This window comes from Pseudonaja textilis, chromosome 17 (genome assembly GCF_049901715.1).
Source record: "Pseudonaja textilis isolate UNSWEBS1 chromosome 17, rPseTex1.2, whole genome shotgun sequence".
Classification (NCBI taxonomy): Eukaryota; Metazoa; Chordata; class Lepidosauria; order Squamata; family Elapidae; genus Pseudonaja; species Pseudonaja textilis.
In genome coordinates this window covers 9498020-9519497 of record NC_142006.1, presented here as the reverse complement: position 1 = coordinate 9519497, position 21478 = coordinate 9498020, and the positions used below count along the sequence as shown (strand labels likewise).

Sequence of the window (21478 nt, the reverse complement as noted above, 5' to 3'; positions counted from 1 at the left end):
TGGGTCAACTTGAGACCCCGGCCTCTTTCGAGTTGATTCTCGCTCTTGCTACCCTGAGCTAAACCTGCTTGCCGAGAGGAATCTTTCCTCCTTAGCAGCAACATGCCAACCATGGCTGGTTCCCTTATATGGTCAACAGGAGGTAACAGGAGATTCCCAGCAAACCGTCCCTTCTCTTTCCCAGCAAGAGTTTTCACGTGGGAAAGAGGCAGCCGAGGAAACAGCCAGGGGAAGGGAGGGGGATAAGTGGAGAGAGAGAGAGAGAGAGAGAGAGAGAGAGAGAAATGGACACTCCAAGGATAAACCTTAGTTTGACTCGCTAGTTAAACCCCCAAATCTCCCGCCTGCGTCAGTCCAGGAAAATTAGCAAATCCCAGTGGGAAGATGGCAAAAAAAAAATCTGGAGCAAGGTTAGCTGGCAGTAGAGACCCGTCAGAGTTGCGATATTGGGCTGGATGCAAAGACTCGGGTGCAAGGCAAAAACAGGTGTTTGTTTATTATTATTATTATTATTATTATTATTATTATTATTATTATTATTATTATTATTATTATTATTATTCGGGGGTCAAGCTCTTCTCCAAAGCCCCCGAAGGCAGGACAAGAAGCAACAGAGGGAAACTGACCCAGGAGAGAAGCAACCTGGAATTAAGGAGGAAATTCCTGACAGTGGGAACAATTGACCAGAGGAACAGAAGTTGTAGGTACTTCCATCACTGGAGGTTTTCAAGAAGAGGCCGGACAGTCACTTGTCTGGAATGGCATAGGGTCTCCTGCTGGATTGGGGGGGGGGCGGGGCTGGACTAGAAGACCTCCAGGGTCCCTTCCATTCTCCATTCTGATTCTGTATTGTGATCCCCGCTTCTCCCCCAACCCTCAGTCAACTACAAGCATTAACTGGTTGCTTTAAATCAGCTTTAGAGTACTGTTGGCTCACGACAGCTCCAGGATGTTCGCTGTCTAATGTAAAGAAGAAAAAAACAACCTCTCGTTGCTCATTAAATACATGAAAGTTACAAGCTGTGCATTACAGATTCATGGGGACAGGAGCTTATCAATGACTAAGGAATTTGAAACTCATCCCTTACAGCTTTCTCCCTCTGCCTCCTTCCTCTCCTTCAATCATCCTCTCTCTCTCTCTCTCTCTCTCTCTCTCTCTCTCTCTCTCTCTCTCTCTCTCTCTCTCTCTCTCTCTCTCTCGTTTAAGTAGAGGGTTCATTACAGGAGACGGAAATTACCACCATTGTAGTTAATAATGACGCCTCCATGAATTTTCTCCTAGAAGCAGAGCTAGGGAGGGAAAACTTAAATCTGTTTCCTTAGCCCACTCTGGCAAAAAAAACCCCCAAAAAAATCCTTCATCTTTTCTCTCTTTCTTTAAAAACTGGAGATTGAAAAGTTCTGATCCATCCTAGGAGTGGGTTGGACTAGAAGACCTCCAAGGTCCCTTCCAGGCTAATTATGATTCTCATTCTAGGAAGACTGAGATGATATAAGGACCCCTGCTTGGGGCAAAGGGTTGGACTAGAAGACCTCCAAGGTCCCTTCCGGGCTAATTATGCCTACGGGAAATGGTTCTGCCCTATATCAGATTCATTTTGTCCCCGATTTCTGACCGGCCGAAGACATTCTTCTCTCTGACGCCTTTTCAAACGGAGGATAAACATTTATGTTAAGAGCCACCGTTGGTTCCTAAGAAAGAAGGCTAAGTGGTACTTGCTGGAAGGAGCTAATAAACCAGGAATGACAGTTGGCTTCCCGCAAAACTTTCCACCTGTTTAGTAACCGATCTTGCACTTGCTTTGTTATTTTAAGCCCTGTCATGTTTTCCCTCCCCAGCTCAGCCCACCAAAAACAGCCCCTTCCAAGGCTTGGAAAAGACCGGAGAATCGCAGGGAAAACTGCCCCGGAATTGTTTCACAGTGGCTTTTCACGCTGGTGCAGCTAATTTCTTCCTCTGCCCCGTCCTTCAAAATCCCTTCCTTGGAGAAGCTCTGGGGAAAGGCGACGGGTGGCCTTTGGCTCTGAAGTCCGCTATCTGTGCAGAAGAGGAAGTTTTAATCTGTATCTTCCCGATTGCCAAAGCAAGACTTTGGAACTGGGTTATCTGGTCAGAGTCCTTTGCGTTTCTTTGGAAGATTGGAAGTTCTGAGACTTTAAGCCTTGGGACTCTGGATTTTTCCGGTTTAGCGTTAATTCTAGGCCCTCCTTGTGGGTTCCGTTTGTGCAATTGGTGTGCCTCTGCTGCTATTGCAGATCTGTTGCTGTTTGGACAGTCTACACCCACTTCTCATCCCCGTTTCTTTCCGTTAAAAGTCTGCGGAGATTCTCAGGCCTCCGTCAGAAGGCAGGACTCTACTCTTATTCCATTCCATTCCATTCCATTCCATTCCATTCCATTCCATTCCATTCCATTCCATTCCATTCCTTATTCTATTCTATTCTATTCTATTCTATTCTATTCTATTCTATTCTATTCTATTCTATTCTATTCTATTCTATTCCATTCCATTCCATTCCATTCCATTCCATTCCTTATTCCATTCCTTATTCTATTCTATTCTATTCTATTCTATTCTATTCTATTCTATTCTATTCTATTCTATTCTATTCTATTCTATTCCATTCCATTCCTTATTCCATTCCTTATTCCATTCTATTCTATTCTATTCTATTCTATTCTATTCTATTCTATTCTATTCTATTCTATTCTATTCGAAACAATAAATAAAAGAAAAAGAAAGATGTAGAGCCGCATTTGCCTGATCGCAGCCACCCGTTTAATTGTTGAGCCCACCCACTCCTGTGGATGCTTACGATGACCCTCGCTGCATCCAGAAGACCGACCGAAGGATCGGGGCCAGTTTCTGCCAACCACAGTGGGCCTTCCCTCTAAGAAAGCTGCTGCTCTGCCAACTCTTTCAATCAACCATTAAATCCTGCCGGGCTCAAACAAACCACGTTTAGGAATAACCGCGACTCCCGTCTGCCGGGGGAGCATTTTGCGTGGTGTTCGCACAGCCGGCTTAACCTGGGTGGGTCAAATCTCAGCTGCTGCCACCTTCCTGGTCCTCTGAGTTAGTTACAGGAGTTTGGAAGCTTGGGGGGTGGGGCAGAAATCAGATCCTTTAGGAGCCCAGCCAGTTGGGACCTTCAGCTCCGGCGGCCTAGAGGTGCAGCTCTCGCCTCACAATCAGGAGGCTGTGAGTTTGATCCTAGGTAGAGGCGGACATTTGGAATAGACTGGATGGACTAGATGACCTCCAAGGTCCCTCCCAACTCTGTTAATTCTATGATTCAAGCCAATGCAGGATTTCAATCCGGCGAGACGAAGCCGGTCACGCCTGCTCCTCTTTTTCCACTGACCTTTGCCTGTGGTCATCATCCAGGCAAAAGTCTGGTTGGCATAGCATCCTGGGCTGGGTTGGGCTCCCGGCCCGGCATCCCGGCCAGCGGGGTGGCAGCCTCTGGGTGGACCAGGACTCTCCACCGCCAAGACGTCATGGCGGGGGTCTGGGGTAGGCTCCCCTGGACAAGGCCCAGAGCAGAGCAGCTGCCCCCAGGTGGCGTCTTTCCACCCACGGAGGGGCTCTGAGGCTCAATGCCAGCTGCCCCAGCCAAGCCCCTTGGGGTTCACCCACAGCCTGCCAAAAGCCCCGGGAGGTTTTAACCGGGACTGGGGTGTGAGGACAACCACGGACCTCTGCCTTTTTGGACAGAGCAGGATCGTGGCCCCCGCAGGAGGCCACATTCTGGGGGAGGGCTGGGGGCTTACCTCTCCATCACTCACCATCGCTGCCAGGAGGGAGGGGCGGGAGCTGAAGGAGGTCGCCCCTCTCTCCAAATGGCTCCATTGAAGGTTCAGGGAGGAGGAGGAGGAGGAGGAGGAGGAGAGGCTGCTGCCCAGCTGCCACTTTGCCAAAATGATCCCTCGGAGCAGGAGCGGCTCCTTGTCTTCTGGCGCCACCGTGCGGCCGAGCAAGGAAAGCCGGAGAGGACATGAATGGGCTTTCCTTGCAACGCTCAAGCGGGGGGCGGGGGGGGGGAAGAGCCTTACGGTCTGGGGGCTGCAACGCCCGGCCTTTTGTGCGGTGGGGAAAGGAACATTTACATGCCTCTCCTTTGCCTGGGGCGCCTGGGTGTGAGTGTGTGTGTGTGTGTGTGAATAATTATTGGTTTTTATATGTCTTACTTCAGAGAGAGCGAGAATCTATAGATAACATGGAAGGATAAAGATGGATGGATAGTAAAATGGAGAGACAGAGATGGGTGACATTCAGATGGACAGTTGGGAGATAGATAGATAGATAGATAGATAGATAGATAGATAGATAGATAGATAGATAGATAGATAGATAGATAGATAGACAGACAGACAGTTGGATAGATAGAGAGATAGAGAGAGAGAGAGAGAGAGAGACAGACAGAAAGACAGACAATGATGAATAGATAATGATGGATGGATGGATGGACAGACAGACACAGACAGAAAGATAATAATGATGGATGGAGGGATGGAAAAATGGAGAGATGGATGAAAAGTCAAGCAGGCAGATGGATGGGAGAATGGACTGATAAGAGAGGGAGGCAGACAGACAAACATAGATAGACTGATTGACAGTAAAGTTGAGAAGAGAAAGACGAGAAAGATGAAGGTACAGAGAGAGAGTAAGGAGATAATGGGGAGAAACAGACGACCTCATTCAACGTCGGCTTCAAATGTGGATCCAACCCTGATGCCTCCTACGCATTTACTCCACTCAGAAAAAGCAGCTTTTAAAAATCACAGTTGTGGGATTAAGGACAGCCACATTATTCACTTCTTTTCACCTTGAAAACACCCTCCGTCACTTGGGTGATCGTGAAAAATTCACCGGCTTTGCCAATAAACGGGACTCCGCCTGATGCATTGAAGCCTTGGCCAGAATCGTCAACACTCAAGAACAGGAGAATAAATCAACGCAGCCCCAGCAGCAGAGAAGCCATAAAGTTTTTTCAAAGTGTTCCCTTTTAAAATAATTATCTCAGCGAGAGGGGCTTTCAAACCTACCCAGGGAAGAAAAGAGATGCTGCTGGACTGCAAAAGGCTCATTTGGGGAAGACGGGGGAACATAGCAGTTACTGCTCATTCAGAAACTCATAACTTTGCTTATTTTCCTAGTCTTTTCGAATGGCTTAATAACAGAGCCGATTAAACATGGCTTAATAACAGAGTTGGAATGGGTCTTGGAGGTCCTCTAGTCCAACCCCCTTCTCAAGCAGGAGAATCATTAGGTATTTCTCACAGTTCTGGAATTTCTTAACGAAATACCCATCGAAGCAAAAATGAGCAAGTCGCCAATGGCAGCTGTGGCTGTACATCGTTTATTTGGGATTAAATTCCAGGGCACAATTCCACAATTCCCCTTTTCTAGACATCTGTTGGGGTTTTTTTTTCCCTCCCGGTTTGTATTTCTGGCATGTGCTGACAGTGGAAATCCACTTGGTTGACTGGCATCTGTCAACACTTTATTCTCCTGGCTTCAAGCTTCTCTCGCCCTTTCAGGGGTCCTTGCGGGGAGGCCTCTTCTGGCAGGCCCTTTCCAGGAGGACGTGAGCCAAGAAGGGGTGGAGGGACAATCTCGCAAGCTGAAGATGTGCCTGTGACGAAAGGCCTCCTCAGAGAGTTCATGATCCTACTTGGGCGAAGTAGAGTCACCACTTGGGCAAAGCGCCCAACCTATGCCACTTGCCAGCTTTATTCTTTAGAAAAAGAGAAAAGTTTCTTGCTTTGTCAATAAAGCAGGTCTGGTAAGCAAAGAGCGATGCCGATGAGGAGGCAACATCTAGCCAACCTTGGCTGATCTCAACCAAGTCAGCAGAGCTGAGCTAGTTAGTGCTTGGGAGATCTTCCTTGGGGGCCACGGTGGTGGGGTTTGTTGTGGCCCACCGCTGGCTGGCGGAGCTGGCAGCAGAGCTGGATAGTAGTGAGGAGGTTGGGGAGGCCCTTGGGCCTGGCCTGGAGGCTGAGGAGGGCTCGGACGAGGGCTCTGCATCGGAGGCAGGGATGGGGCCAGGACAGGCTGGCAGTCACCAGCTGCCTTTGGGCTGAGACAGCGGTGAGGCGGAGGAGCTTCTGGAACTGCTACCCAGCCTGCGCACGCTCAGAGCTGCCACAGGTGGACGGTGAATGGTCAGGATTAAAAGAGGAGCAAAAGGGGAGGGGGCTTTTGCAGGAATCATATCGCTCGTGTGTTTGGGTGTTTGGGTGTTCTAGCCTTGTGGAGATTTGCCTGTATAACCCAGCCCTTCCCTGCCAGCACCGAGTGTGGAATTATTTACTGGGCAGCGTTCCAGGATTGATAAAGATCTGAGCTCATTAGTATACCTTTGCAAGACTGTTTGCCAAGCCATTGGCTGACTGGGAATGAAATAAATTCACATTAATGTAATAAAGGAGGTTTTTGCCAGGACTCAGAATTGACTTTGTGCTTTTTGGGGTGGCCCAGGACAGAACAGGATATTAGACTGAGAAGTCGGAAGCTCCTAGAAGGAAGTCATAGCTACATTTTCCGATTGTCACCAAAAAAACCAACCAGGAACACGTCTAAAGAACTCGCCCTACCTAATCGGAATCTAGAACTAGTTCTCGTTCATCTTCTGATTATCTGCTCCAAGGAGACTTAAAGGATTCCGCATCTTCAATGGCCATTTGGATCACGGTAACGCCTCCACCTGGGTGACGCCTCTTCATGTTGCCAAAACTTCTGCAACGGAAGCAATGAGGGGCAGTGTTAATTTCCAAAAGCTTGTTGTGTGTTGTTTCACATAACAGTGGTCAGTACATTGAAGATGGACATCTAGAACTCACATAGGTACCAATAGACAAGAATATTGGTAGCTCGGGGTTGGACTGTGGGGTCTTTGGGGCTCTCTGAGCTTGGTGGTTTTCTTGCAGACGTTTCATGACCACCTAGGGAACATCATCAGTGCTAGAAGGGAGTGTGGTTGGAGGAAGAGGAGGAAGAGGAAGAGGAGGAGGAGAATGACAATGACAATGAATTTGTGGGTCCTTGGTGCTGTTTGAGTTTGGCTGTTTTCTTGCAGACGTTACATTACCCAGCTAGGGAACATCATCAGCGCTTAGAAGAGAGTGGGTTTGCTCTCTCCGCCTTATCGCTCTGAAGATGCTACCTAGATGGGTAGGTCGTAAAACGGTCATAAAATCTGGCACAATTGCCTTGCTTAGCGAAATAAATGTTGGTTCCGATTGTGGTTCTAAGCCGAGGACCACCTGTAGGGGAGATGAACGATCTTTCTCCCTTTCTATTGGATTTGTTTCCCAGTTTTTCTAACTCATCCCCAACCTGCAGGCTCTGGATGATGAGCGACAGAGCAAAAAATAACAGAATGAGAAGGTGCCGTTCAGAAAACACACACACACACACACAGAACCACCCCGATGAAGCATCTCCGCAAAGGGATACCAAGACTACCTCCACGCATTGAGGTCCAGATCGAAGGCTTCCACCGTCGAAACGTGAACGATGCCGTCGTAGCCCCCGATGGCCAGCAGTTGCCCGTGGACAGCAGCGAGGCTAACCTGCAGACCAACCAGTGGGAGAGAGGTGGGAGTGATTTCTATGTCAGCCTGATTTAACCTCTTTTCTCTGGGCCAGGAGACAGACTGCGGAGGAAAATTTGCTCGTCTGCCCAGTCCATAAAGACAAAAAGGTCCCCCCCAAATGGGGAAACGAACTAGAACTGCTCCGAGTCGCTTAGAACTGCGAGATGAACAGCAAATAAATTGGATAATATGGATCATAGCAACAGTTGGAGTGGTGTGGTAGTCTAGAGGTACAGCTCTCGCCTCACAATCAAGAGGCTGTGAGTTCGATTCTGGGTAGAGGCAGATATTTCTCTCTCTGGGCACGTTGAGAATATATACACTAAACAAAACTCCGCATTGGTGACAGGAAGGGCACCCAGCCAGTAAACACTCTGCTGGCTCCATTCCCAGGCTCCACCCCGCAAGGGATTACTGGGTCGTTAAAAGATGATGATGATAATGATAACAAGTTAAAAATCATAGATTTCTCTTTGTGTTCGGTCGTTCCATTGTCTGTCCGTTTCCTGCCTGGACCCGGCTCTCCTTACCTGGCTCCTTTTGGACCTCATGGGCCTCACAGGCGTCCAGCGGTTGATGAGGGGATCAAAGCGCTCAGCGGTGCAGAGTTCGGTCAGCTCGTCCTGCCCACCGACGGCATAGATCTTGCCTTGCAACGCAACGCAACCCAGGTTTTCACGACAGCTGCGGAGCGGAGGGCAAGCGGCCCACTGGTCCTCGGTGGGATTGTAGCGCTCGACTGAAAGAGGAAGGGGTTTTGAAGAGCCTTGGCGTCAGATCGTGTCAAAAGATGCCAAGTTAGCACATTAAATTGTTTCCAAAGCGGAAAGGGACCGTTTGTGTCCTAAAAGGTAAGCGTTATGTGTAAAAGAGCCTGAAAGGACTAGCCTGCTTTTAAACAGGAAAAGCGGGTGGTATAGACTCCTATTAAATGAATAACAGAGTTGGAAGGGGCCTTAGAGGTCTCCTAGTCCAACCCCCTGCTCAAGCAGGAGAGCCTATACCCTTCTGGACAAATGGTTGTCCAAGCTCTTCTTAAAAAACCTCCACAGCTTCTGAAGGCAAATCATCAATTGCGGTTAACTGTTCCAACTGTCAGGAAATTCCTCCTTAGTTCTAGGTTGCTTCCCTCCTTGGTTAGTTTCCACCCAGGGCTTCTTGTTCTGCCTTCTGAAGGTGCTTTGGAGAATAGCTTGACTCCCTCTTCTTTGGGGCTCAAATGTGGGAAGGCTACTATCATGCCCCCACCCCTAGTCGTCTCTGCATTAAACTAGACATGTTTGATGAAATTCCTGCAACCGTTCTTCCTATGTTTTAGCCTCCAATCCCCTAATCATCTTTGTGGCTCTTTCCTGCACTCTTTCTAGAGTCTCAACATCCTTTTTTACATCGTGATGAGCAAAACTGGATGCAGTATGGTTTTACCCAGGGATTATAAAGTGGTATTAACACTAAAGTAGTATTGAATGTTGGAGATGAAATTCAGAAGGAAGAGGATTAACTCAGCTGTTACGTTCCTGGTCTACGATTTCCATAATTGTGAGTTGAATTCAATAACACAATTAATAAAACCAGATCAATTGCTGTTTGTCACATATTGACTCATATGTTCCTCTTGGCTATGTCTGGAGTCTCTGGGATCAATAATTTTCTATTTCGAATTGATACCCATTCATGCGTCAAATTGAGGAATCAATTCACCACTTGAACCCAATTATCATTTTTTGCATTCTGCAGTTGGCTAAAACAGCTATTTGGCCACACTGGACTTCTATATAACTGGAGTTATTTGACTTTTTTTTTTTCTGTTGAAGAGGCAAGGAAAATTACTTTCGAAACATATGAAGCTCAAATTATCCTGCAGTCATTCTGTCTATCAGGTCATTTTCCATACTTCTTTTTATCACCGCTTACCCTTTAAGTATCGCATTTATCTATTTTGACATTGTACAGCATTTGTGAATACAAGAGGAGGCGTATTTTTGTTAACTAATTGCCTGATCTAAGTTCATTAATTTAATATAATAATTACGCAGCCATGCACGCTCCTGCAAACCAAGCCTGATTAGGACTTGGAAAGCAATTTTTTCCATCCTTCAACACTCCCGGCCCACAGAATCCCATCAGTCAGAAGCTTGGATTTCAATTAACGTCACAGATACATATAATCATTCTCTATTTTTAATGTTTGCGTGAAGGGAACACAGAGAGAGAGAGGGAGGGAGGGAGAGAGAGAGAGAGATGCAAAGATACAGGAGACTATATAAAACACTTCCAAAACTATGTAACTAATTGGTTCCCAACCCACCAATTATTTTCACCCTTCTCTTTCCTGTCACAAATGCCAAAAACCCCCACAAAAAAGCAGGGAAATCGTTTCCTGTCATTTTTGAGACAGAAAATGCACTGTAGGACATCTTAGTCGATGCTGCACTGGCTACAGCTCAGAGAGAGAGAGAGAAACTGAAAAGTTGGAAAGTTTGAAAGAGAATTCAAGCAATGAAGGCGAGCGAGAACAAATGAATTGGTGAGACAATCTGCCTCCAGACGTTGGGGGTGCTTCAACCCTGGAGGTTTTTAAGAAGAGGTTGGCGAACCATTTCCCTGAAATGTTAGACAGCTTCTAAAGTCCCTTCCAATTCTCTTACTCTGCTCTAGCATAGAACAAGAACTGATTTCGGCTGCAGCCAGGCTATACCTGAGCATAAGGGAGAATACCCATCGGAGCCCCCAACAGCATACAAACATCCATCCAGTACGGCCAAGCCCAAGCCTTTCCGACGACGCATCATAGGTGCCAACTTCTGCCATCGGTCCAGAGCAGGGTCGTATCTGGAAGGAATTAGCCATGGTGAGAACGCAGGTGATTTTGCAAAACGGCAACTCAGGGGTAGAGTGTGCTTCTTCCAGGCGGTGCTGCTCAAGTCCTAGGCAGCCAGTCAAGAAGACCAAGAAACCCACAATTTTCAGTAAGGGACCTTCATGCTGAATACAGAATTGTCAGGCCCCGAGGACCAAGAACGACCCGTGGAATTGTTTCTGAGTAATTCCTTTGCCTGCCGACCGAATCTTGCCTAGCTAAAGCAACGATCTGCCGTGAACAATGGAAATCCTCCGTGAACTGCCAGGGAGTCGTTGCCCTCTTCCTGCCCCGCAGGCATTCCAGGTCCAGCCTCCCCCTCCCGGGACTCTGGACTGCCCTGCATACCCCAAGCCGCTTGGGAAGGGCAAGGAGAGTGACCGACTGGGGCTGCCCTGGAGCTGAGAGGACGTTCCTCACCTGGGCTGAGTTGCTGTTTTTGAGAGAATGGATTGAGAATACAGACTGGCTTTCTCTTGTTTGTATTCTTTTTTTCTCCTCCGCTTCTCCATATCTTCCTCCTCCTCTTCCTCCATTCATCCTTGACCCTCCTCCTTCTCCCCTTTCTCCATATCTTCTTTCTCCTTCTCTTCCTCCCTCCCTCTCTCTCTCCTATAAACCTCCCAAGATGATTGACTCCAGCCCCACCTCCCTCTAGATGGTACCTCAATCTGTTTTTATTTAACTGTGGGGGAGATCTTTGTGGGAGGTAAAACTCTATCAACTATAGATATTAGCTACTATAGCACGGCCTCAAGTCAGCATCACAACTGGGCTTACCTTTCTAATGTGCTGAGGCAAACCAGCCCATCAAAACCACCGGCACAATATAAGTAACCGCCGAGTTCCGCCATGGCTACATCTTGCTTGGGTTCACTCAGAGGGGCAACGTTTCTCTTCCACTCATTGATTTCGGGCACATACCTGGCAGGGAAGAAGAGAGTTGGAGGGCAGGTTCTGGGCGTGGGAGGAGGGCAAGTGTCCCCCCCACCCCACCCCGCTAGAAAGAGGAGGGGAAGACTCAGGAGGCTGCGAATTCAATCCCTGGTAAAGGCAGATATTTCTCTCTCTGGCACAACGAGAATGTATCTGCTGAACAAAACTCCGCATTGGTGACAGGAAGGGCATCTGGCCAATAAACAGTCAGCTCCATTCAGTAGCCCAGACTCCCCCCCCGGAAGGGATTATGGGGTCATTAAAAGAAGATGATAGGAAGAGGAGGGGAAGCTGACTCAAAGCAAGGACTTGTACAACACAATTGCAGAGTAAACATAAACTACAGGTAGCCCTTGACTAGTTCATTTGATGATTGTTCAAAGTTACACTGAAAAAAGGGACTTATGACCGTTTTTTTTAACACTTATGACCATTGCTGCATCCCAAGGACATGCGATCACCTTCTGACAAGCAAAGTCGACAGGGAAGCCAGATTCACTTAACAACCGGGTTGCTAACTTATCAACTGCGGTGATTCACTTAACAACAGTGGCAAGAAACGGGGCAGAACTTGCTCAGCCAAAGTTTCACTTAACCACTGTGGCCTTAAATGGAGCACTACCTGAACTCTTAATTTGAATTTTTGGCAGGGGAACAAGGCTAATCTTTCCACAAAGAGTTCCTATTTCCCAAGGTGGCTTCCAGCAGCCACGGGGGCTCAGAATTAACGCGACCCCTCTTTGAACCAAGATCATATTTAGCTGGCAGGCGAGCGAAGTCAGCCCCCAACAAACAGCCTTTACAGAATGAGCCGGAGACGTTGACTTGGGCTCGAGAGGGCAGTAATGGGACCCATCGAAGTAATCTGTCAGATCTAACAGGAACGACAAGGTGCAAAACAGGCCCCAGGGATGTGAGAACGAGAAGGAATTCTCCTTCGGGCGTCAATCAAGAAGCCCTTGTGAGCTGTGTGCCCTTTGCTGAGGGGAAGGCTGGCATGGGAAGGGCGGAAGGGCCAAGGAAGTCGGCTAGGAGTCCCAATGAGAAGAGAACAACCCAGGAAGGGAGGATCCCAGATTTCAATTGGGAATTTTAATTTGTTTTGGATTGGGTCGGTTCTTATTATTGCTCTTAAAATGATGTGTAGGTATGCATACATGTGTTGCATTGCATTGTACTGTATTGTATTATATTATATTGTTATGTTATTAACACAGTAACAGAGTGCGAAGGGACCTTGGAGGCCTTCTAGTCCGACCCACACCCACCCCTGCCTTGGCAGGAAACCTGGCCGGTCCCACCCCAGACCGATGGCTGCCCAATCTCTTCTTAGAAACTCCCAGCGTTGGAGCAATCACAACTTCTGGAGGCAAGGGGTTCCACAGGAAGGCCCCATCCCTGTCTGCCAAATTTTAAGAACTCGGCCCTCAAGGATGCCAACGGCATTCCTCAAGGCCATATAGCTCAGCCGACACAGACTTCCGCCTCTGTGCCTTCAGCCTCAGTTCACAGCTTTGCCTAACCGATGGAAAATATTTGAACTTCAGGCGTTGAGTTCATTCCGAAGGCATTTTTCTCCCAAGCTCCCTGTTTGTGTGGCTTACTGGCAGCAGGACCTTAAGAAGAAGAAAATCACTGCTGGCCACTGATGACGGAAAGTCATTTTCCTTTAAGCCAGGCTAGAGAGCTGTCGGCCACCAGCTTTGAAAATGAAGAACAGAGCCTCTAAAAGAGAGAAAAACTTGTGCTTTGCACCTGTTTGGAAAGGAATCGTAGCTCCGGAGTATCAGAAGTGCTTGTGGTTTTCCTTTTTCTTTTTTAAGGAACAGGCGTCATTGTGCAATGAACTGGGCTTGTAAATAAGAGGCATCATAAAAATACCAACAGCATCTTAGTCATCTCGCAAGGAAAAGGAATGATGAAAAACATTTCTCAACAAGCTGGGAAAACGGCAAGTGACTCAAACAGTGGCGCCTCCACAGGCTCCGTAAAACCTGCGAGCACAACTGGGGTCGAGAACAGGGGGCTGAAATCCAGTCAAATTCAGACTGAAAAGGTAGGAGAGAAAAGCTACTCAGAAAAAAAGTAACCGGGACTGAAGGGGGAAAAAAAGAGAGAGCACCTCGCATTAGACACCCTCCCTGTTGGTCCTCCAGGATTTGCAAACCCCAACACAGTCTACCGTTCCCCAACAGGAGCCAAGAAAAGTCGGGGGAGGATTCATTTATTTAATTCGATGCCGCCAACTCGAACGACCCCCAACAAACACAGAGCAACATAAAACCCCAAAGATTTTAGAAAAGGGTGAGAACGGCTAGAAAAAGAGTGGACGAAGGCAGCCATCGACCATCCGCAGATGATCTTCCGTCGACACACCCGCTTACCTCTCAACGCTATTGAGGCACACCAGCCCATCGTGGCCGCCTGCTGCATAGATGGAGCCGTTGAGGGAAGCCACCCCAAGGCCACTCCGCTGCCTCCAGACCGAGCCCAGGATTTGCCACTCATGATCCAGGGGGTTGTAACGCTCCACCCCACCAGGGAGGCCCGTAGGGCTGACTCCCCCAACTGTGGATGAAAGCAGTGAATTTAGGCTGGCACGGATGTGCAAGGAGGGGAACCTTTACCTTTACCTTATTGTTTTTGATTTCCCTGTCTCACCTGACCTTTTTCCATTGATTTCCTGTCACTTTATAGGTTAAGTTGTTATCAATATCAATAACAATCTGCAAGCTGCTTGGATGAACTATGAACCATAAATGCTTCAAAGGTTTAGTCTTTTGTAAACCAATAAAGTATATATATCAAAACCTTGTTCTAAATGCTCCTGGATGGCCTTCTTCTCCACCCACCACCCACGAAAAGAGAACAGGGTCAGCTCCTCCCAGAGAGAAATACAGAAAAAGCCAATATACTTACTTGCATAAAGAATCTCTAAGGGACGTCCCCTGTTGAACGAAGTTGGCTTGGTTCTCCAACTAACCAGCTTCTGGTTTGGTTTGATTTGCTCCCTGCAGTAACCCAAGATTGAACCATCATTAACGTTATAGAAATGGTGATTATTGTCCTCCTCTAAGAAATCTTCCAAAGGAAAGTGAACTATTATGTTCTGAGATGTAAATGTTGCCTCTGCAAAGGGAACCTGATGTCAGAAGCAAGGAAATTCTGTGGATGCTGGATTCCACACCTCGTTCCCCGGATTCTTTGACTCAAGAGGGCACAACGAGCGGAGAACTATTTTAAAGAGATCTAAAAGGAGTTTTGATCATGCCCAAAGGAGTCTCCGCTTTACTAATTTTAGTCCTTTCTTGGAAGGGCCGTCTGATCCCATCTGTCTCGATGGGAAACTTCTCTACGAAGGGAGAACAGCAGCAGAGTTGGGGCTTGCTAAGCTCCAGGGAACAATATTTGAGCAGCCTTTTAATAGGATTTTGCCACTCAGCCTCACCATATATAAAAAAAAACCCACATTTTTAAAAATCTTGGCAGAGGGCAGCACCTGGCTAACATTGTTGGGCAAACTTGGCAAGTTTAAGACTTGTGGACTTTTATTCCCAGAATTCCTCCTCCTCCAGTCATGTTAGCTCAGGCATCCTAGGAGCTGAAGTCCACAAGCCTTAAACTTGCTAAGTTTGAAGACCCTTGTTGTTGGGTATGGAAGCAAACCAGGATTAGAGCTGGTTAGATGGGAGGCTCCGGGGCTGTGGGTTAGACCAAGAAGTCAAAAAGGTTCTTGAAAACTGGCAGATGTTCCCAGGCAAAAGACGCCTTTTACTTATATATTCAATTTGTATGCTGCCTATCTTCCCTAGAAGGTGACTCAGGGAGGGCAGATGCCTGTCATCACCAGCAGCTGATCGTACTTCGTATACTTTTTAAATATATATTTAAGACATTCACCATCTTAAACAGAAATTCTGCAAAGGAAGGCATAAATCGCGGGTTTTTCAGCCATGTCACTAAAACAACTTCCCATGGGCTGTTTTACATGGGCTGCCTACTTCTCAGGATTGTTGTGACGCTAAAAGAAATTCCGTTGCTCTGTGAGCTGGACTCGGGGGAGGGAAGGGGGTCACAGCAGCAGCTAAAAGGAAACCTTCGTAAACCGTCCCTCCAAATCCACCATCTTCAGGGGAAACGCCAATTGTACGCTTAGCTAAGAAAAATAACACCCACAAACAGTAGTTATTTAGATACACATCCCGTTGGCCATACTTAAAAAAAAAAAAAAACCACCCATGAAAATGAGGACTAGGAATGAACGGGTCTCCAAGCCAAGAAAGGAACGGAAGAAGCTTCTTGGGAGAGAAGGGAAATGTTTTCAAAGAAAAACCAAGGTTGCTTTTTGAAAAGAAACTTTGGGAAAGGGGCTGACCGGTTTTTCCAGTGTGCAAAGTGAGTTTGCTTACCCCCTTTCTTCGTAGACGCCCATCCTCTCGTCTTAGGGATGCTCTGGAGGGGCTGGAATCCTTGAATCGGGATGTAAAGTCCCAGGCTTATATGCAAAGTCCAAGGCCAGAAATAGAAACCGCAGGCATCTCTTCAGTGAGTCACAAGCCACAAGGGAGGGGGGACGTGTGGGATTCTCCTGAGTCCATTGTTCTTCTCCGAAGAGACGAGAGTCTGTGTAACCAGACGCTGAAGGGATGTTATTCCAGCTCAGAACTGGGAAGCCGGGCTCATGAGGCACTCTTGAGATCATCTGGACGCTTGAATTCACAGTGCCCTTCATGACATCACGGAGGCAGTTAAGCTCAAGATGGATGGATGGATGAGCTCCAATACCCCACTGCTTCTGTTCCAATGGAGGTTTAAAAGGGGGGTGGGAGAGCTATCACAGGATTCTGGTTGACTTTCTGGGCCCCCTGAAGACATCTGAGGAAGGATGGAAAGGAAAGGAAGGGGGAAGGAAAGAAAGGAGAAAAGAGGAGGAGATTAAATATAGGAGGGCTCCTTGGTGCTCTCGGAGCTCACTTGTTTTCTTGCAGACATTTTATTACCCAAACTAGGTAACGTTATCAGTGCTAGCAACTCCACAATCCTCCCCTCCTCTAACACTGAGGATGCTACCTAGTAGGGTAATGAAATGTCTGCAAGAAAACAAGCAAGCTCAGAGAGGACCAAGGATCTGAGCGACAGATATTCCCCTTGGTTAGACTAAATGTAGGCTTGAGTTAAGTAGAGGTGGGTTAGACATGGTTGCACCGAGAGGCAAGTTTAAGGGGCATCTGGGGAACGTAATTTTCTTGAGCTCTTTCAGTCGACGGAGACTATTTGCAGCTTCTCCCAGGAGCAAATTTAGGTGCACCTGATGATGATGGTGATGCACCATCGAGTTCTCCTTGAACCCTAGTAACCATGTTGGTTTTTTTCTTCAGCCTAGCCTATCTATTTATTGATTCTTAATGATTACAAAGACAGAATTTCTGCCCTTAAACCTGGTCCTTCAGCCACTGTGACCTGGACTCCACCCCCTTTCCTGCTGGTCACCCTCTCCTTCGCTTTCCTTCCACCTTTCCACTTGTCCCTGAGGCTTATAAAGGTAGTCCTCGACTTACAAAGGTTCTTTTGGTGCCTGTTCAAAGTTGCAACGGCACCAAAAAAGGTGACTTATGACTTATTTTTCACATGGTTACAGCATCCCTGCGGTCACATGATCAGAAGTCGGATGTTTGGGTTACTGACTTACCCGTTGCATTCATAACAGCTGCAGCAGGAAAGGTCATAAAATGGGGCAAAATTCACTTAAGAACTGTCTTGCTTAGCAACAGAAAGTTTGGGCTAAATTGTGGTCATAAGTCGAGGACTGCCTGCACTCCAAAATTTAGGGGAACCTTTGTGAAAACGTCAGTTTCCTTCCTTTATTTCTTTTAGAGCTTTGGGCTTGTAATAAACGTTATCTTAATTTTCAATATTCCACTGGAAATCTGGTTTAGTGAATTGAGCTATTTAGTTACAATTTTAGAAGTTTGCTTCTAGAACATCACACTGAAATGCGCCCAATCAGAAATGTATCTTCTGCCATTGAAAATCTGCATCTGTTCTGTGTTTGTGTTATTCTTTTACAATTCAGCCTTGATATAGAGGATGACGCTTGGGTTTGTTTTTCCCTTCTTTCCTCAAGGACTTGCAAGGGGAACAAGGACCTACACGGTCCCTTCCAGCTCTGCTACTCTGAATCTTGCATGTGTTCAAACATGTTACATATTCGCATCCCACAATATCCCCCCAATATTCACTAAAATGAGGTCGGCGGTCAGCAGGGGTGTAAATTGTAAGGTGAAAGGTTGATCAGAGTTCATGAAAGAGATAAACCAGACCCTAATTGGTACTAACACACTTTTTCTTATCTGATAAGTAAATGGAGGGATGGATGGAGAGAGAGAAATACAGATAGACAGACAGACAGACATGGAGAGAGAGAGAGAGAGAGAGAGAGAATTTCTTCCTTGATTCAGTTCAGACCCAGCATGGTCACTTTTTCTTATCTTATTTTTTCTTTCTTATGTCCAGCCAGTTTATCTTTTCAATTGAGGAATGTTACAAAGCTATCCCTATATTCCAGTCTGTGATTTGAAAAGAGAGAAAAGGAAGTCAAATTAAAATACAAAGGAACTCGGTTACTTAACAAGTTTTAAAAAGTATCCAGGTCACGTCCACCCCTCTGCATGCCTGGCAGGGTCGGTGCCTCTGAGCCTGGCTCCAGCCAACCCCTCTCTCCCCCCAAGCGAATGGAAACCGTCAGAGATGCGCACGAGCAGCTGTGGGGCAGCCGCGGGGTCTGCTTGGGTCTGCGAGAGCCAGGCCGCGCTCTGCACCTGTGGAAAGAGATCTCTCCCGCATGCCGGGCGAAGCTGGCATGCTTGTCCCGGCAATGGATCGCCCTGTGCTGAGCCAGGAATGCGGCCATCTTGGTCCCCACAGGCTTTATAAATAAACAGGGGTTATTTGTAGTAGAATAATATCTTGTTTATAATAGAACAATACACTGAATCCTATATACGTGTGGTGTTTTTATGTATATATAAAAATGTATTTTATGACGACTATGATCATGATTTATCACTTATACCTTTTATGTACACCGAGAGCTTATGCACTGAAGACAAATTCCTTGTGTGTCCAATCATACTTGATCTGTAAAGAATTCTATACTTCATATTCTATTCTATTCTTATTCTCTAATCTCTATTTTATTTTCTATTCTTATTTTAATTCTACTCTATTTTATATTATTCTTATTTTACTGTATTCTATTAGATAGATAGATTGATAGATAGATAGATAGATAGATAGATAGATGAGATAGTTTTCGTTCACAGAAACCACGATCTTCTCCTCGAGACCGATCTTGCGAAACTAAGCTCTCCAGCTTTTTTAAGTGGACCCCCCCGCCCCCCCCTCTCTCACACACACACACCCCCTCCGTTCAAGTGTGCAGCTCTGCAGCCTCTCCTGTGGTCCACTCAGAAATTAAAAATCCTGTGCCAACATGTAACACAATCGCCGTCTTCTGGAATTACACTGGCTTTGCTCAGGTTCAAAAGAGGATGGAAAAAAATAAAACAAAACAAGAATGCTGAACTTGGCAACCGACGCAAGAGAAACTCTACCTGCTTTTCTACATGAAGTGCGACTCCAATTGCAAAAACATTCCCCGGGCATCCGAAGCTGCACAACACACAACCTTGAAAAACTCCAGCGGCATTTCCATAAAGACCATGCAGGTGAGTCCTGAGCACCAAACGCTCTTGTGACAATATTGAAATGAGGAGTTAAATCCTACTTAAAAATCAAATGCTTCCCCCCACCACCACCGGCGTGCGTTTTGCTGATATTCAGGAGGCTTTTATATATCCTGGTCTCTGCATGCTTGTCTCTCTTCTCTCTAAGCGTTATATAAATACTGTGCATAGCCAAACAAATCTACATTTAATCTGAGCACGTTATCGTGAATAATTCTGTTTCTGATTGTGGGCTCCGTGGTGCCCTCTGAACTTGGTGGTTTTCTTGCAGACGTTTCGTTACCCAACTAGGTAACATCATCAGTGCTAAGTAACCAAGGATGACACCTAGTTCGGTAACAAAATGTCTGCTAAGAAAGCACCAAGGAGCCCACAGTTCAACCCTGAGCTACAAATATTTTTTCTTCTCTCCCCTCTTTTCTTTTCCTCCCCTTTTTTCTCTTCTCTCGTCAATATTTCTGACTCCACAGCAAGAACTGAAAAGCACAAATGTGGAAGGAAACGGGCACTAACTTTCATTCCTCCCCATTTCAACAGCTGGTTTTCTGCAAGCTCCGAACCCACCAGTGGTGTTTTATGCTCTTCAACGTGGCCCTTTTCCACATTTTGCTCTTCGGGGCCGATCTTGTGGAGGAGTATTTCTTGCAAGCCATTCCCACCACTTACATGGACACCAAAGTCCTCGGAGCTCGGGAAAGAGCCCGGACACTGGACATGTCCTCCATGAAAAGCAACATCTCCAAGGCCTTTGTTATCAGCAACCCAGGAGCCTGCTCCAAGCGAGAGATCTTCCTCCTGGTTCTCATCTTCAGTAGCCCCCAGAACCTGTCCAGGCGCAACGCAATTCGGAAAACATGGGCCAACGTGACCCGCAAGCCAGGTTACACCACCCTGGTCTTGTTTGTGTTGGGCAAGCCACCTTCAGCTACCGCTCAAGTGGAGGTCATCAAGGAATCAGACCAGCAACAGGATCTAATCCAAGGAATCTTTCTCGATACCCCTGAGAATCAGACACTGAAGATCAAGGCGGCCATAGAGTGGACCGTAACGTATTGTCCCGAGGCCAGGTTCATTCTCAAAGTAGACGAGGACATGTTTGCCAACCTCCAAACCTTGACTGAGTATTTGCTCAACTTAAGAACTCACCCCGAAGACATCTATCTTGGGAGGGTGATCCATCCAAACGCTCCCAACAAAGAATCCCACAACGGCAGTTTCACCACCCTAAGAAAATATCCTGGACGGTACTATCCTGACTACTGCAGTGCTGCGGCCTTGGTCATCTCGCAGGATGTTGCTCGGAAGATCTACGTAACCTCTGCGGGAGTCTCTCCTTCCCTGCCCCCTGGCATTTTCCTGGGCGTCTGTGCACGGGCAGCTGGCGTGGTGCCCATCCACAGCTCCCGGTTTTCTGGGGAAAGGCGTATCTGGTACAACCGATGCTGCTACAAGTATATTTTCACTTCGACTGTGTCAGAGACCAGCCAGCTTCTCCAAGAATGGAAGGAGATGGAAAGCGATGAAGATTGCACGTTACTGGAAACCTATTATGGGCTGGTGTCCTGCAAAATCATGACGTATCTGGATGGGTTGAAGGATTCCAGTGTCAACGCCATTCAGAAAGAGGCTCCGTCTTTTGCAGATTAGAAGAATCAAAATAATAGTACCTCCGTTTTGGCTTTCTCATGGGCTTACTCCCACTCTTACGTATGGGTCTTGTGACGATGTATCATTAGTCTGTTGCTCTGCATGTAGAGGTTGTCCTTGACTTATGACTGCAATAGAGCCCAAGATTTATGCTGCTAAAGTGAGAAATTTCTCAAGTGGGTTTTGCCCCATTTTACGGTGTTTCTCGCCACCTTTGCTAAGCGAATCACGGCAGTTCTTCAATTAGTGATGCGGTTGTTAAGTGGATCTGGTTTCCCCATTGACTTTGCTGGTCAGAAGGTTGCAAAATTACAGCCACAAGGCGAGGACTACCTGTATTTTAAGCCGTTGATGTAGGAAGCAGCCCAGCATTTGGACAAGAAGTTGAAGTAGGCATTTAATTTTTTCCCCCTTTTAAAAGGCTAATTCTACATGATGTTTATAAGCACAACGAAAGGAAGTCGCAATAAGCAGCTCTTCGGAGCCAACATATACAACAAAGTAGTTTGAGCAAAACGGGGTTGAAAATCCGACTGCAAATACCAACGTTTACACTTTCTTCAGTTCAAAACTGTATTTCACAATCGAATTCAAAGCAGAACGCAAGAAAGAAAAAAACAATTCTTTGCAGGAAGGGAAAGCTACTCAAATATTACTACAACCACAGATTCGATTGTGTTGTTA

General features: G+C 46.8%; 2 protein-coding genes across 3 annotated transcripts; one reads left to right on the top strand and one right to left on the bottom strand.

Annotated features, from left to right (window-relative positions):
• Window positions 1-6507: 6507 nt before the first annotated feature.
• On the bottom strand, window positions 6508-15913 carry LOC113444053 (uncharacterized). 2 transcript variants are annotated; one of them, XM_026712613.2, is made up of 8 exons: window positions 15812-15913; window positions 14322-14413; window positions 13787-13970; window positions 11247-11390; window positions 10305-10438; window positions 8137-8345; window positions 7476-7582; window positions 6508-6746 (listed from the first exon to the last, which is right to left on the bottom strand). In XM_026712613.2, exons 1-8 carry the CDS (start codon window positions 15832-15834, stop codon window positions 6644-6646), a joined length of 996 nt encoding a protein of 331 aa, XP_026568398.2. In that variant the 5' UTR covers window positions 15835-15913; the 3' UTR covers window positions 6508-6643. The 2 variants fall into 2 exon arrangements, with proteins under 2 accessions (XP_026568398.2, XP_087770889.1); XM_087914763.1 differs by lacking the exon at window positions 7476-7582 and having other exon boundaries at window positions 6555-6746.
• Window positions 15914-18967: 3054 nt separating this feature from the next.
• Window positions 18968-21465, top strand: B3GALT9 (beta-1,3-galactosyltransferase 9). Its single transcript, XM_026712250.2, has 2 exons — window positions 18968-19129; window positions 19685-21465. The coding sequence occupies exons 1-2, from the start codon at window positions 19028-19030 to the stop codon at window positions 20792-20794; spliced, it is 1212 nt and encodes a 403-aa protein (XP_026568035.2). The 5' UTR covers window positions 18968-19027; the 3' UTR covers window positions 20795-21465.
• Window positions 21466-21478: the final 13 nt, after the last annotated feature.